Source organism: Elephas maximus, chromosome 17 (assembly GCF_024166365.1).
Source record: "Elephas maximus indicus isolate mEleMax1 chromosome 17, mEleMax1 primary haplotype, whole genome shotgun sequence".
NCBI classification, from domain to species: Eukaryota; Metazoa; Chordata; class Mammalia; order Proboscidea; family Elephantidae; genus Elephas; species Elephas maximus.
Window position 1 is genome coordinate 44,549,364 of NC_064835.1, and position 17,520 is coordinate 44,566,883.

At 41.5% G+C, this 17,520-nt stretch overlaps 1 gene segment (V, D, J or C); it reads left to right on the plus strand.

The window, feature by feature from the left end:
- The window catches only part of LOC126060234 (immunoglobulin kappa variable 4-1-like), a 49,013-nt gene extending 33,263 nt beyond the window's left edge, over nt 1-15,750 (plus strand). The window contains 1 exon segment of the V gene segment in view: nt 15,602-15,750. Coding sequence covers nt 15,602-15,750 — 149 coding nt within the window.
- Nucleotides 15,751-17,520: the final 1,770 nt, after the last annotated feature.

The following is a 17,520-nucleotide window of genomic DNA, read 5'->3' on the forward strand; positions in this document are numbered from 1 at the left end:
AGAAAAGTAAAGCACTATTGAAGAAGAATAATAAAGTAGAAGGACTCACACTACCCGAACTCAGAATCTACCATACAGCTATGTTACAGTAATCAAAACTCCCTAGTACTGGCACAATGACAGATACATTGACCAATGGAAAAAAAAAAGACTACCCAGATGTAAATCCATCCACCTACGGTCACCTGATCTTCAACAAGAGCCCCAAGTCCATCAAATCGGGAAAAGACGCTCTTTTTATCAAATGGTGCTGGCAAAATTGGATGTCCATCTGCAAAATAATGAAACAGGACCCATATCTCACACTATATACAAAAACTAATTCAAAATGAATCAAAGACCTAAATATAAAGCCAAAAAGTATGAAGGTCATAGAAGAAAAAAAAGGATCAACACTAGAGGCCCTAACACGAGGCATTAATGGGATACAAACCACAACCTACGACACACAAACTCCAGAAGATAAGCTAGATAACTGGGATCTTACAAAAATTAAACATTTTTGCTCATCAGAAGACTTCACCAAAAGAGTAAACAGGCAGCCTTTGGACTGGGAAAAAAAAAAAAAATTGGTCTATTACAAATCAGACAAAGTTCTAATGTCTAAAATCTACAAGAAAATCCAACACCTCTACAACAAAAAGACAAAGAATCTAATTTAAAAACTGGACAAAGGAAATAAACAGATAGTACACCAAAGAAGACATTCAAGTGGCTAACAGGAATATGAAGAAATACTCCCAACCACTAGCCATTAAAAACTAGCCATTAGAGAAATGCAAATCAAAACCACAATGAGATACCATCCCACCCCAGCATTACTGGCACCAATTAAAAAATCAGGAAATAAAAACTGTTGGAGAGGCTGCAGGGAGATCGGAACTCTCATGTGATGCTAGTGGCAATGCAAAATCATACAACCATTTTGCAAAATGATATGGCGCTTCCTTAGAAAGCAAGAAACAGAAATACCATATGATCCAGCAATCCCACTCCTAGGACTATATCCTAGAGAAATAAGAGTAGTCACAGGAATAGACATATGCACTCCCATGTTCATTGCAGTGTTTTTTGCAACAGGAAAAAGATGGAAACAACCTAGCTCACCATCAAACAGATGAATGGATAAACAAACTGTGGTATATACACACAATGGAGTATTACACAATGATAAAGAACAACGACAAATCTGTCAAACATCTCATGACATGGATTAATCTGGAGGACATTATGCTGAGGGAAATAACTCAATCACAAAAGGACAAATATTGTGTGAGAGCACTACTGTAAAAACTCATGGAAAGGTTTCCACACAAAAAGAAGCAATCTTTGATGGTTACAAGGGAGGGGAGCAGTAGGGATGGAAAAACACTAAATAGACAATAGAGAAGTGGTAATTTGGGTGAAGGGTAAGGCAGTACACAATACTAGGGAAGCCAGCACAACTTGTACAAGGCAAGGTCATGGAAGATCCAGAGACACATCCAAACTCCCTGAGGGACCCAATTGCTGGGCTGAGGGTGTAGGGACCATTGTCTTGGGAAATATCTAGCTTAAATGGCATAATACAATTTATACAGAAAAAAAGTTCTACATTCTACTTTGGTGAGTAGCATTTGGGTCTTAAAAGCCTGTGAGCGACCATCTAGGATACTCCACTGGTCTCACCCTTTCAGGAGCAAAGAAGAATGAAGAAAACTGAAGATACAAAGGAAAGGTTAGCCCAAAGGACTAATGGACCGCATCTACCATGGCTTCCACCAGACCGACTCCAGCACAGCTAGATGGTGCCCTGCTACCACCAATGACTGCTCTACAGGGATCACAATAGATGGTTCTGGACCGAGTGGGAGAAAAAAGCAGAACAAAATTCAAACTCAAAAAGACATACCAGACTTGCTGGCCTTACAGAGACTTAAGAAACCCTGAAAGTATGGCCCCCAGATACACTTTCAGTTCAATAAAGAAGTCATTTCTGAGGCTCACCTTTCAGCAAAAGGTTGGATAGGCCCATAAAAACAAAACGAGAGTAAAGGGGCACACCAGCCCAGGGGCAAGGACTAGATGGGAACAAGAAAGCCAATAATAGGGAACCCAAGTTTGAGAAGGGAGAGTGTTGACATCGTGACGTTCTTAACCAATGTCATAAAATAATATGTGCACTCTTTAATGAGACACTAGTTTCTTCTGTAAACCTTCATCTAAAGGACTAGTAAAAAGGAAAAACAGAACCAGACTACTGGGTTATAGATGAAATCAATGACAGAATAAAGAAATTCATAGAATCACAGAAGAAAGAAAAGACATCCTAAAAGAACTTTTGGAACACAGCAAAAGCAGTGCTTGGACGTCAATTTATAGCAATAAATGCACACATCCAAAAAGAAGAAAGGGCTGAAACCAAAATATTAACCCTACAATTTGAACCAATAGAGAGCAGCAAAAAGAGCTCTGGAGCACCTGAAAAAAGGAAATAATAAAGATTAGAGCAGAAATAAATGAAATAGAAAAACAATTGAAAGATTCAAGACAACCAAAGCTGCTTCTTTGAAAACATCAACAAAATTGACAAATCATTGGTCCAACTGAAAAAAGAAAAACAGGAGCGCAAGCAAATAACCTGAATGAGACGGGCAATATCACAACAGACCCAACTGAAATAAAAAAGATCATAATAGAATACTATGAAAAATTGTACTCTGACAAATTTGAAAAACTAGAGGAAATGGACAATTTTCTAGAAATATGCTGCTTACCTAAAATAAATCTAAACTTTGGTAGAAAAAAATAAATAAACCCATAAAAAAAATAAGAGATTAATGAGGTAAGTAAACAAAACTCCCAAGAAAAAAAAAAAAAAAAAACCCTGGCCTGGAAGCCTTCCCGGGAGAATTTAACCAAACATTCAGAGAAGAGTTAACACCAGTACTACTAAAGGTATTTCAGAGCATAAAAAAGGAAGGAATACTCCCAAACTCATCATAGGAAGCCGGCATACCCTGATACCAAAGCCAGCCATACCAAAGCCAGGCATAGAAACCACAACAACAACAACGAAAAATTACAGACTAATATCATTCGTGAACATAGATGCAAAAATCCTCAATAAAATCCCAGCCAATAAAAGGTGTTGGAGGGACATTGCAGGAGAAGGGCTCTCCTGATCACCTAGTTGGTCAGTAGTGTGTCTGCAAGAACTCTTGTTGGTTCTCTGTCCCAGGCACATACTTAGAACACATTGTTCCTTGATGACTTTGCAGTGTGACCCAGCCTTATGACTACATTACCATGGACCACTAAACACGGCACTGTGTGCACACGGGGATGAGGCTGAGATGCTGTGCAATCAGGGATAGAAGAACCAGTCAAGCCAAAATAGCCTACCTGTGATAGGTGGACAGGCCTGAGTTGCTGTAGCATTTATCTCATCTCATTTTAAAATCGTATCTCTGAACAGAAGGATTACTCTGCAGAGAAAACTCCATCTCTAGATTTGCTAACATTTTCTCACCTGGAACAGAGTAGAGCAGGACCCTGAGGACCTGGCTGGTGCCACCATCCTGCAGCTTCTCTCTTGTGTGATGTTGCTCAGGTTCTACTCCCCACAAAAGGTTCATTTATGAGGCTCAGGTTAGCAGGGCTGATCCAGGGTGGGGTTTGGCAAGGGAGCATTTATGCCAAGAGCCAGGGAGTATGATGGTGAAGCCTTAGAGCACAGGGTTGGGGTAGAAAATAATGTAGGTTGCTCCCTTCTGACTTACTTTTTGAATATGGCAGGAATGGCCACATATTATCGTGGATTCTCTGCCCAAAACTAAGATTCAACTAGTGATGTGGATTACTAACCAAAAGATTAGCAGTTTGAATCCACCATTGGGGCCTTGGAAGAAAGGCCTGGCAATCTCCTTCTGTAAGATTAAAAACCATTCACTATTGATTTGATTCTGACCTATGGTGACCCCATGTATGTTGGAGTAGCACTGTGATCTGTATGGTTTTCAATGACTGATTTTTCAGAAGGAGGTCGCCAGGTTTTTTTTTTTTTTTTGAGGCCAATGTTGGTAGACTAGGAGTTCAGTGAGTTAACCATTAAATATAATTCATAATTAATTATGTTTTGCTTGTTTCATGCATGAGGGTGAATCTTGTCCTTGTTATTCCCTCTAGCCTACAAATGGAAGTCTCTTCTACTGAGTTTTAAAATTTTGGTAATTCTGTTTCTACTTTCTAGGAATTCAGTTGATTCTTTTCCAGACCTGAAGTGTCTCCTTTTTAGTTTTCTGTACCTTGCCTACAATGTCAAGTTTGTCATGTATTTCTTTAAAAAACCTCATGTAATGCCCCAATTTTTTTTTTTTTTAATGCCCAAATCTAAAGTACGAGCAGAACTCCTTTGTTCTCTGTTATTTCTATTGTATCATATTTGTATTCATGTTGTGGTTGTTGTTATGTGCCGTCAAATCAGTTCCAGCTTGTAGCAAATTCATACACAACAGAATGAAACACTCCATGGCCCTGAGCCATCCTCAAAATCTTTGCTATGTTTGAGCCCAATGTTGTAGCCACTGTGTCAATCCATTTCTTTGAAGCTCTTTCTCTTTTTCGCTGACCCTCTACTTAGTGAAGCATGATGTCCATCTCCAGAAACTGGTCCCTCCTGATAACGTGTCCAAAGTAAAACAGATGGAGTCTAATCTTCAAGGCTGAGCTGCTCCAGGCACACTGCGGCCGTGCATACCTGGAATGAAACTCCCTGAAGAGGTGGCATTCAATCACAGCTTTACAGGGAAATCCTGTTTGTTTTCCCTGTCCATTTTCCCAATGAATCTAGAGCCCTCTTCTCAGGTCCTAGCCATTGTGGGCATGATAGGTTCCACTTTGTCTTTGGTTCCCACTTCCTTTGTGATCTGAACCCTCCTGAGCCCTAGCTCAATACAGGCTCCCTGAGGACTTTCCAAACAGGTGAATTCTGGGCCTGTCTTCCATTTCTCTGTCCCTTCCGTAGCCCTGGAATCCAATCTCAAGTGCTTGCAGTCTCTCTTAGGTATCCTTCAGGATACAAGTATCTTTAGAGCTCAGATGTTTTCTAGCTATAAATTTTTATCAAACATTGAGGCGGAAATTTCCTATATTCTTCCCTTTCCTTTGTTATTTATTTATTGGCATTTTTTTTTATCATTTCTAAAAACTGTTGATTTGAGGAAACTAGTCCATCATTTATGGAGCCTGAACACAACTGAGACTTTTTTTTTAAGTTAAAACTAAAGCTATTCATTAGATCTTGGGTCCTTCAAGCAGTTGTGATAGGCTGCTAACCTAAAGGTTGGCAGTTTGAACACATCCAGTGGTACCCTGGAAGAAAAGCCTTTCTGTCTGCTTCTATAAAGTATACAGATAAGAAAAGCCTACGGAACAGCTCTACTGTGTAACACATGGGGTTGTCCTGAGCTGGAATTCACTGGACTATGAGAGGTTTTAAGTTGATATTAGAACGTCTAAGTACACTTCTGTGTCTTTTGTAGCCATAAAATTATCATTTCTGTGATTTTTTGGCTCTTGATTTATATTGGATGGTGTCACAACCCGTGGTCCATGTAATTTGCTTTCAATTCACTGACTGCTTTGCATAGGCCCCTCCAACACCAGGCTGGCTGCTCAGATACTATAAACAGGGCCTTTGCTATGGGAGCTGATCTGCATCAGGCAGGCAGGGGCAGCAAGATGGTGCCACAGACTCTGGTCCTCATGTCCCTGTTGCTCTGGGCCTCTGGTGAGAAACTAAAAGTGCTTCAATTCCTCTAGAGCAGTATCTTTGTAGAGCTGAAAAATGACTTTAAGACATAGTGGGAAATGATAGCTATTTCCGAAATGGAACAAATTATGTGCTGATATGTAATATCACTAGATGTTGTGGTATAAATGCTATTTTAAACTGTGTATGAATAAGTGTGTGTATATCTGTATGCATAGTAATTGTCCACTCTGATTGCAGGTGCCAGTGGGGACATTGTGATGACCCAGTCTCCAGCTACTCTGGCTGTGTCTCCAGGAGAAAGGGTCACCATCAACTTCAAGGCCATCAGAGTGTGAGCAACAATGTAGCCTAGTACCAGCAGAAACCTGGACGGGCTCCTAAGTGGCTCATCTACTTGGCATCTAACCGGGCGTCTGGGGTCTCTGACCATTCAGTGGCAGTGGGTCTGGGACACACTTCACTCTCACCATCAGCAATTTCCAGGCTGATGATGCCGCAGTTTATTATTGTCAGCGGTATAATAACCTACCTCCCACAGTGCTTCAGGCTAGAACACAAACCTCCTCCCGAGGGCTACAGGCCAGTGAGTCTTCACTGCACCAGCTGCTTCCTTTCTGCTCAGCCCTGGACATGCACACTTCCTCTGTCTGCCCCAAAGGCCACATCTCCTGTCTAAATCCTTATAGTATTTGCCTGGTTCCAAGGGAAAATTAAGGGATGTGGCTTCTTCTGGATCCTCGTTTGTGGTAAATTATATAAGAAACACAGTGTAAACATCTCTTGTTTACATTGTCAAGCATTTTCATATCACAGGAATCTGCACAATTCACATGGATAGATCACATGACTAATCTGGGGAAGGGTCCAGTGTGTTTTGTACCCTGGAAGATCAGTTCTCTGTTCCCTGTGCCTTCTTGACTCTGGAATATTCCCATTTTATTTCCTGGATATTCTTAACTTTTTAGGTTCTCTGCAGGCACACCCCTCATAACTCTGGACCTAAACCAATATTAAAACTCGGCCTTTCATATTTAAAACATCTCCCTCATAGAAGATACTATTTCTCTCTTACATTTCCTTCCATGGATCCTGTTTTCCAGCCAGGCCTTCCTGGTCAATTTCAATGAAGGTGATTTCCTGTTCTAAGCTCCTATTTTCCTGCCCTATTCTCCTCTCTCCATGTCTTTCAGTGACTCTCATTCTTTCAAAGGCCACCGTCTAATTCATTAACTCTATCACTCCAGAAATACATGACAGCTTTCCCACATTCTTTTTTCCTTAGTTGTCAATTGCCTTTAAATTTATCCCCTGGGCACCAAAGTTTAATTCAGTGACTGAAGGAAATCATGGTTCTTTGTTATTGTTAATTGACAACCTATTGGTCTCTAACTCATGACAACTCCATGAACAGTGAGACCTCTGTTTTGATCCATAGGGTTTTCACTGGCTGATTTTTTAGTCGTAGATCACCAGGCATGTTTTTCTAGTGTGTATTAGTGTCTGAAAGTGCTGCTGAAACCTGTTCAGCATGGCAGCAACATGCATAGAGGAAGTATGCTAAACGAGGTGCCTCGGCCCCTGCTCAGGTTGATGCTCACGCCAGCCCAAGTAGTGTTTCCAGTCAGTGTAGACGAGACTCTGACTGGCCCTGCAGCTAATGCAGACTTTCTCTCCTGGGAGACAGTAGAGATTCTGGCCCCTACTGAGCAGGATCTGCCTGCTGGAACCTGAAACGACAGGTACCCGAGGATGATCCAGAGATGCTATACAATCAGGGACAGAAGAAACATCACACCAAAAGGGTCTCTACCTGGGACAAGCGGACAGGTCTGTGTGGCTTGTAGCATTTATTTCATATCTCATAGCAAATTGTAGGCCTATCTTAATAGTAGGATCACTCTGGAGAGAAAACTCCATGTCTAGGAGATGAGGCTTCTGGGGCAGATAGAGGGAGTGTGCATGTTCAGGATGGTGTGGGAAGGAAGCAGCAGGTGCAGTGAAGATTCACAGGCCTCCAGCCCTGGGAGGAGGTTTGTGTTTGAGGCTGAAGCACTGTGAGTGGGTAGCCATAATATTGCTAACTGCAATAACCTGCCTCATCCTCAACCTGGAGACTGTTCATGGTGAGAAAGAGGACTGTCAGACCTACTGCCACTTAACCAGTCAGCTGTCTTAGATGCCCAGTTGGATGCCAAGGAGATAAGCAGCTTAGGAGCTTGTGCTGGTTTTTGCTGGTACCAGGCTAAGATGCTACCTACATTCTGGCTGGACTTGCACTGATGGTGACCGTTTCTGCTGGAGACACAGTCAAGGAGACAGGAGACTATGTTATCACGATGTCCCCACTGGCACCTGCAATCGGAGAAGACAATTACCATACGTACATATATACACACGCTTTTTCATAGGCACATTATCATATGCCACTTTAAATGTGCGTTTTAGGGGTATGCATGTCACACATTATTCAGTCAGTTTTGGAAACAGCCAGCATTTCCCACCACGTGTTAAAATCATTTTTCAGCTCTACAGAGATACTTCTCTAAAGGGATTGAGGCACTGTTCATTTCTCACCAGAAACCCAGAGCAGCAGGCACATGAGGACAGGAGCCTGTAACACCATCCTGCTTCCTCCACTAGCCTGATAAGAATCATCTACCATTGCATAGTCCCCTTTTATAAAATCTGAGCAGCCAGACTGGGCCTGGTCGGTCTATGGAAAGCCAGCAGTCAATGTGGAAACAAACTACATGGGCAGTGAGTTGTGAAAGTAACCAGTGCAAATCAAGAACCAATGATTAGAAAAGACAATGTAGTCAACTGAGAAGCTCTATTACCAACTTAGAAGCTCTAAAACTACAAACCGTAGATTCTTTTAAGAAGAGCCTCTATTTAAAATGAGAAAAAATGTTGAAACGTGTTCATTTTCTTAAATGATAACCTAGTTTCCTGAGATCTATAATCCTGGTGAGCTAATACAAAACACTTGAAATAAATAAAAGAAAGACATGAAAATGGAGAACCTTTACTCTGAAGGACAGTTTAAGATCACTGCATACACTAAAGATTTAATTCTAGGGGTATGTAAGATCCAGGGAAATGGAAGCCAAGCCCAGAAGTGTGGGGAGTCCTGAGGGAAGCTATTTTGAGCTCGGCCCAAGGGAGTGGGCTCTAATCTCAAAGTCATTGTGAACCAGAGAAACTAAATCTATCCTTCCCACAGCTGCTAGAGAATGATCAAAGGGCTCTAGGTTCACTGTGGAAATGGACACAAAAAAATAAGCAAGATTTCCTTGGGAAGTTATGTCTGAAAGCCAAACCTCCAAGGAGTTTCACTGTAGGTGTATATGGTGTAGGTGTGTCTGGCACTCTGTGATCAAGATATTAGTTTAAGATAGCCCAACTGATAGGAGCAGCAAGTTGAAGCTGCTCTGGAAGAGGGCATCCCCATCACAAATACTCAGGACACCTCAGGAATAATTTTTCAAATACTACTGCCACCAAGAAGTCAGAGATTCTTGACATCCAAGAAAATAACGTAACTAGGGTATGAATACGAATGTGATGCAACAAAAATAACACACAAGAAAAGTCCTCCTCACACTTTTGATATGGGAACTATGTGAGTTTATTAAAAGAATGTAAATGATAAACTTTACATTGCATGCAAGACACAGAAAACTAAAAGCAGGCACACTACAGATCTGAAAAATAAAATTTTCAGGAAATAGATACAGAATACACATCTCTCGGTTTTTCATAGTGTGAGGGCTTGCATGTTCCTGTGATGCTGGAAGCTATGCCACCGATAGACAAATACCAGTAGGATCACCACAGCGGACAGGTTTCAGTGGAGCTTCCAGACTAAGACAGATTAGGAGGAAGGGCCTGGCGGTCTGCTTCTGAAAGAATTAACCAGTGAAACCCTTACTAACAGCAGCAAAACAGTGCCTGTTACACTGCCAGAAGAGGAGCCTCTCAGGTTGGAAAGCACACAAAACACGGCTGGGGGAGAGGTGCCTCCTTAGAGTAGAGTTGACCTTAATGACGGGCATGGAGTCAGGATTTCGGGACATTCATGTGCTGATGTGGTGTGGCTCAAAATGAGAAGAAACACCTGAAACCACCCATTAATAACGTCAACTTGGAATGTACAATGTATGAGTCTAAGAAAATTAGAAATTGTGAAAAATGAAAAAGAATTCATAAAGATCAATATCTTAGGGATTATTCAGCTGAAGTGGACTGGTATTTGTCATTCTGAGTCAGAAAATTGTATGGTCCATTACAGGCATCATCAGAAAGAAAATTTCAAGATCTATCCTGAGTTACAACCCTGTCAGTAATAGAATAACACCCACACGCCTACAAGTAAGGCCAGCTAATATGACTACTATTCAAAATTACCCTCGAACCACTAAGGCCAAAGATGAAGAAATAGAAGATTTTTACCAAAATATGATCTGTGAAATTGATCGAACATGCAATCAGGATGCAGTGGTAATTACTGGTGATTGGAATGTGAAAGTGGAAACAAAGAAGGACCGGTATTTGGAAGATATGGCCATGGTATATAAACAATGCCAGAGATCGCATGATTAGGGTGTATGAAAAGAGATGGTTTAGGTTGGTGACTACATACGAGTCTTTCAATGAGCTTTAAGGTAAGGAGAAGAGCGAAAGAGGACATAACTGAAGGGAGATTTGAAATCAGGAGAGTTTTTCAAAGTGACGTTTCATGCTAATGGAAAGGATGCTAAAGTGAGAGGGACATGGATAGTTCAGAAAAGAGAGGTGAGGAATGCCAAGATGCCCTTGGAGGGACAGGGGTATAGGAGCAGAGAGCCTGGCCTCAGGTAGGAGGGCTGTCTGCTCATCTACAGTAATCGGAAGGAAGGAAGGAAGGAAGGTAGCATATGGGGGTGCAGATGCCTGTGAATCAGAAGATGCCTGAGAGGAGCTAGGGGAAGCTCTTCTAAGAAACTGAAAATGAGGTCATTTGCTGAAAAGTAGGATTAGAAAACTAAAAAACCCAGTGACTTCGAGTCTATTCCAAATCCTAGCAACCTTAAGGGACAGAGTAGAACTGCCCCATAGAGTTTCTGAAGAGCAACTGGTGGATTGGAACTACCAACTCTTTGATTAGCAGCCCTAGCACTTAACCATTCCACCACCAGAGTGGGAAGTCGGTGTGAAATTTGAAGAGAAAAGAAAAGAGAAAGGGTGCAGACTGAATGAACCAGGTAAGTGAAGTATGGTTCTAAGGCAGGATTAAAGGCTGTCCTGAGGTAATGTTCATAAATTTACGATGAGAGAATCAGAATAATTATGTGTTTTTTCCCCAGCCACATTAGGGACATGGAGGCAGGTATGTGGAGGGTGGAGTTTTTCCCAGGGTTTAGGTTTTACAAGATGAATGTAATGAAATAAGGGAGGGGCCATGGCATTCTTGGTTTTGGTGAGGGGATTGTTATAAAGGAGAAGCTTGGAATTGCAAATTTAAAATCAACTCAAGGGCAGCTAACAACAAGAAGTAGGGAAATGGGAATGTGAGTGGTGCAGAGACTGCCAAGATACATTGGTTAAACACTTCTTTTCAGAAAATGGTAAAATTATGACTCATACAAATAAAAGAAAGAGCAAAGGCTATATTTTTAAATTTGTAAGTTGCTAAGGATTTAATTTTCCTTGGATCCCTAATCAACGCTTACAGAAGCAGCAGTCAAGAATTCAAATGACATACTGCAATTGGGCAAATCTGCTGCAAAAGACCTCTTACAAGTGTTAAAAAGCAAAGATGTCACTTTCAGGACTAAGGTGTTCCTGACTCAAGCCATGGTATTTCCAATTGCCTCACAGACATGTTAAAGCTGGACGAAGAATAAAGAAGATCAAAGAGGAATTGAAGCCTTTTAATTATGCTGCTGGCAAAGAGTATGGAATATACCACGGATTTCCAGGCGAATGAACAAATCTGTCTTGGAAGATGTATAGCCAGAATGCTCCCTAGAAACAAGAGTGGGGAGACTTCATTCCCCATACTTTGAACATGTTATCAGGTGGGATCAATCCCTGGAAGAGGACATCAAGCTTGGTAAAGTAGAGGGTCTGTGAAAAAGAGGAAGATCCTCAACGAGACGGACTGACACATTGGCTGCAACAATGGGCTCAAGCGTTACAATAACCTTGAGGACGTTCAGGATGGAGCAGTGTTTCCTGCTGAGGTGCACAGGGTCCCTTTGAGTCAGAACCGAACCGATGGCACCTAACAACAACAACACAGTGTATAGTAATTCTACCTGTATTTTAGTGTCATTTTGGGTAAAGATGAATCAATGCACATCTACAGAGACGGTCTGATGTTAATAAACAATTTTAGCTTTTGTTTGTCCAAAAATGTCCTTACGTGGCCTTCATTCTAAAATGATATTTTTGTGTATAGAATCCTAGATATGTAGTTATCTTTTCCAACTCTTTGAAATCTCATTCTACTCGCCTCTTGTTTTTGTCGTTGCTACTGAGAGATTGGAAACCCTGGTGGCTAGTGGTTAAGTGCTAAGGCTGATAACCAAAGGGTCCGCAGTTTGAATGTGCCACGAGCTTCTTGAAAACTCTATGGGGCAGTTCTACTCTGTCCTGTAGGGTCACTATGAGTCGGAATCAACTTGACAGCACTGGGTTTGGTTTTGACTGAGAGAATCAGATCTGTGCAAGCCCCTCTGAAGGTGACCCGTCCCTTTCTCTGTCCACTTCTAAGGTTTTCTCTTTGTTTTTGGTTTTCTACAGCTCTCTGTAATATGTGTAGGCTTGAAATCATTTTTATTTATTTAGGTTGTAATTTTCTAGCACTTGGGTCTATGGAAAAAGGTCTTTTCCTAATTGTGCTTAATGCTTGATCATTCTCGGTTTAAATGTTGTAAAGGCCCATTTACTCTATCTCTTGTCTTTCAAATCAGTATTAGGTAATCACACTGTTTTTCATTACATCTGCTTTGCCTGTTTTTTCCATATTTTTCTTTCTCCATGTTGTATTATGGATCATTTCTTCTGCTTTATCCTCTAGCTCAGTGAATCCTTTACTGCTGCCGATTACCTTGTGGTATTGGTTTCACATATCTAATTTCAAGAAATGAAGTTGAACATTCTATTTTTGAAAGTGTAATGTCACATTTATATTTCTCTTTTCCCTATACATACATTCTTGCTCGTTATTCACTTCTTTAAATAAATTCTATTTGTGACAATTTTAAAATCTGAAATCTAAGGGGACATCACTGCTCTCTGTGATGCTCTTTATGAAAGGTGTTCATGTTCAGAAAGTCTTGTTTTCTTGGATATCTAGAAATCTCTAGCATCTTGCTAATATTGGCCCTTCAAAAATTATCTCTGGGGTTTCTAAAAACTAGAATGAATATGCCTTCCTCAAGAGAAGTTTTATCTATGTGTCTGCTAGCTTCTAGGGGGCACTGACATTAGTAGGTGCAGCTAAACAAGTTTAAGTTTGCAAAGGGTCACACCCAATCAGGCCATGCGTATGTGGGGTACACATCCCTGCAGGGATTGATCTGTAGTCAGAACTTCCTAGGGGAGGTTTCTTTTTTCCTCTCTTCCTTCACCTTTTCCTCTCCTGTTCTGTAATAAACCTAAGCACCTTTTTCTGGAGTTCTCTGAAAATGAGAAAAGCATTGGATTCAGTCTAAATCTGGCTCATTGGTACCTGAAGTGGAGACCACATGGGACCTCAGGTTAATGCAGGATGATCTCACTCTGAACTCCCCACTTGGATGGACTCTTGGTCCCCACTTCTGCTTCCCTGGCCTTTCAATGGCCCTGGAACTCAAGCCCATTTGTTTACACAATCCTCAGTCACCTTCAGGAAAAATCAGCTTTAGTACTAACACATTTCTTAGTTATAGGGAAGGCAAACCACCTCATGATTTATGTCGGCATTTCTCAAAAATATTTATGGATGAATACCTATATCTATCTATCTGTATATGTGTATGTACATATATATACATATATACTTATATATGTTGTTATTAGTTCCTGTTGAGAAGATTCCAACTCATGGTGACCCACTGTGTGCAAAGTAGGACTGCTCCATCGGGCTTTCAAGGCTATGAGCTTTTGGAAGATCTCCAGACCTGTCTTCTGAGGGGCAACTGTGTAGCGTCGAACCACCAAACTTCCAGCTACTAGTTGAGTGTATAACTATCTGCTTCACCTTTATATACATATAAGGAAAAATATATGCATATTTCTATTTTAAAAAGAGAATGTTTAGATTGTCTTGTTGGTTGGTACATGTGTAAGAGAATGCTATTAATTTTATTTCTTTTTTTTGGTAGAGTGCTTTAAGTGAAAGTTTATAATTCTAGTCAGTTTCTCATACAAAAACTTATACACATGTTGTTATGTAACTCTATTTGCTCTCCCTACAATGTGACAGCACATTCGCCCTCTCCACTCTGTATTTTCTGTGTCCATTCAACCAGCTTCTGTAACCCTCTGCCTTCTCATCTCACCTCTGGACAAGAACTGCCCACACAGTCTCATGTGTCTACTTGCGCTAAGAAGCACACTTCTCACCAGTATCATTTTATGCCTTTTAGTCCAGTCTAGTCTTTGTCTGAAGAGTTGGCTTCGGGAATGGTTTTAGTTTTGGGCTAACAGAGAGTCTGGGGTCCGTATCCTCTGGGGTCCCTTCAGTCTCAGACCATTAAGTCTGGTCTTTTAACTAGAATTTGAGTTCTGCATCCCACTTTTCTCCTGCTGCATCAGGGATTCTCTGTTATGTTGCCTGTCAGGGCAGTCGTTGGTGGTGGCCCAGCACCACCTAGCTATTCCAGCCCCAGTCTGATGGAATCTCTAGTTTATGAGGCCCTTTTTGTCTCCTGGGCTCCTGTTTTCCTTGTGTCTTTGCTGTTCTTCATTCTCCTTTACTCCAGGTGGCTTGAGACCAATTGATGCATCTCAGATGATTGCCTGTTAGCTTTTAAGACCCCAGATGCCACTCAGCAAAGTGGGATGTAGAACGTTTCCTTGCTATACTTTTTTATGCCAATTGATCTAGATGTCCCCTGAAACTATGGTCCCCAAACCCCGGCCGCTGCTACTCTGCCCCTCAAGGCTATTCATCTTGAAATGCATTTTTTATTTCAACTTGCTTCTGAAGATTTGATTTACAATTAAACTTTCTAAACTGGTTTCTGCATCCTTCATAGTCAGCTACTTCTTGTGATGATACATTGAAGTCTTTGTTTACATCATATACCTCCACGACTCACTGCCCACCCCTTTTACTTCCAGAACCCCTGTCTGCTTTGCATAGGCCCCTCTGGCCCTGGCCAGCTGCTAAAAAACCTGTTTCTGTGGAGTCAAGTCTCACTCACAGTAACCCTATGGGACAGAGTAGAATTTCCCAAGGATTCCCAAATTTCAGCTAGTGAATTCACAGAGCCAGTCTTTTGGTTAGCAGCCATAGCTCTTAAACACTGCACCAAAGGCTGTCTGCTTTGAGCTTTTCAAAAAGTTTCTGTCATCTCGGTGTGAATGATCTGCATCAGGCAGGGCAATGGCACAATGATGATGGCACAGACCCAGCTCCTCATGGTTTTGCTGCTCTGGGTTCAGGTGACAGATCAAAAAACCCATCCATGCATCCAGATTAATATCTTTGTAGCTCAGGAAAAATGATTTTAGGTGTGGAGTGAAACAATGTTTATTACCTAAACAGACTCTGTTACACATGCAATGCTATAAAAAAACACAACACGAAAATGATGTGTTTAAATGTGTTGACCTAATGTAAGTGTGTATGGTAATTGTTCCCTCTGAATGCAGGTGCCAGTGGGGACATTTTCATGACCCAGTCTTCTGTCTCCCTGGCTGCAGCTCCAGGAGAAATGGTCACCTTCAACTACAAGTGCAGTCAGAGTGTGAAGAGCTCCTTACTTAGCCTGGTACCAGCCGAAACCAGGACAGGCTCCTAAGCTGCTCGTCTACTCAGCATTCACCCAGACATCTGGGGCCCCATCTGGTACAGTGGCAATGGGCCTGTGACTGATTTCACTGTCACCATCAATAGCCTCCAGCCTGAAAATGTGGCAGATTATTACTGTCAGAAAAATAATGGCATTCTTGTCACAGTGCTTTAGTGTGAGCACAAACCTCCTCCCCAGGCTGTGTGTCAGCGAGTCTCTGCACGGGCAACTGCTTCCACCCACAGGCCCTGGGTTCCCACACTTCCTCCATCTGGTGAGAGCCTGTGTCTCCTGACTTACCTACAGGAATGTTTGCAGGGCTCAGGGGATAATTCAGGGGTTCAATGTCTCTTTGGTTGCCTGTAGATGGTTAAATTCTTGGTTGCTAAGCAAAATGTTGGTGGTTTGGACCCACTAACTGCTCAGCAAGAGAAAGATGTAGCATCAGCTTCCATTAAGATAACAGCCTTGGATAACTTTTAGAGCACTTCTGCTCTGTCCTAGGGTCACTGTGATTTGGAACTGACTCAACTGCAACAGGTTTGGTTTTTGATTTGATTTGGGCTCCCTGTGGTGGAAAGTCCCTGTAGCAACATGCACTCTAACCCTCTGTATCAGTTTTCTATTGCTGCTGTAACAAATTACCACAGATTTAGTGGATTAAAACAAACAGACTAAAATCGTCATTTTACAGAAGTCCTGTTGGCAGGGTTCTATTCTTTTTGGCAACACTAGGGGAAAATCAAATTCCTTGTTTTTTCTGGTTCTTCGTAGACTCCTGCATTTCTTGGCCCATGGTCTCCTACATCCATCTTTAGTCAGCAACATGGCATCTATATGATTCTTCTTTAGATTTCACATCTCGCTCTGACCGTAGTTGAGATGGGATCTCTGCTTTTAAGGATTCATGCCATTAGGATGGTCCCAGTATCACTGGGCTAAAATCAAAATGTTGTTAGGACCATGATTCTTCCAAAGGCGCTAGTAGAGAATCTGTTCCTTCCCTCCTCCAGTTTCTGGTGGCTGCTGTCATTCATTGTCTTGTGGCCACATCACTGTGGTCTTCAAGGCCAGCATCTTTACATCTTTCTCTGCTCCGTTTTCAGGTAGCCATCTTTTCTGTGTGTGATCATATCTTCCTCTTTTAACAGGATATATGCAGTGGCATTTAGGGTCCATCCTGATTATCCAGGATAATCTCCATATCTCAAGATCCTTACCTGCAAATCACATCTGCAAATTCTTTGCTATGGATGGGAACATATACTCATTCTAGAATTAGCACCTCATAGCTTTGGGGTCCCTAATTCAGTCTCCTCCTATCACAGTAAAAAGGCAACTTCAAACCACATTCATCATCTCCCTATTGGCCTTCCTTTCATTTGTTGCCTCCACTTATTTATCTGATCTTCTCTTGAATACTCTGCAATGTCTTGCCTTTTTACACAGCCTACAGTAAAGTTAGCAATGCACCCTTAATTTCCAAGTCAAGTAGTCATTTAAAATTCTTAGCTGTGTTTTCATTACTTTTATATTTGAATAAAAATGATAATGATTAACATTTTTGATATGCCTTCTGCATCTCTTTTAATCCTCATAAATACCATACGAAGCAGGTTTTATTTTTCCCCAGTATCACTGGGATGCTTGTGTGGGATGCAGCAGTGGTCTGTATATGCCATTTCAAGGATTGGTGCCACACACGACAAAAGAACAATCTGGAGACCTTGCTAAAATACAGATTCCCAAACCCCAGTTCGGGGAATTCTCACCAATTTG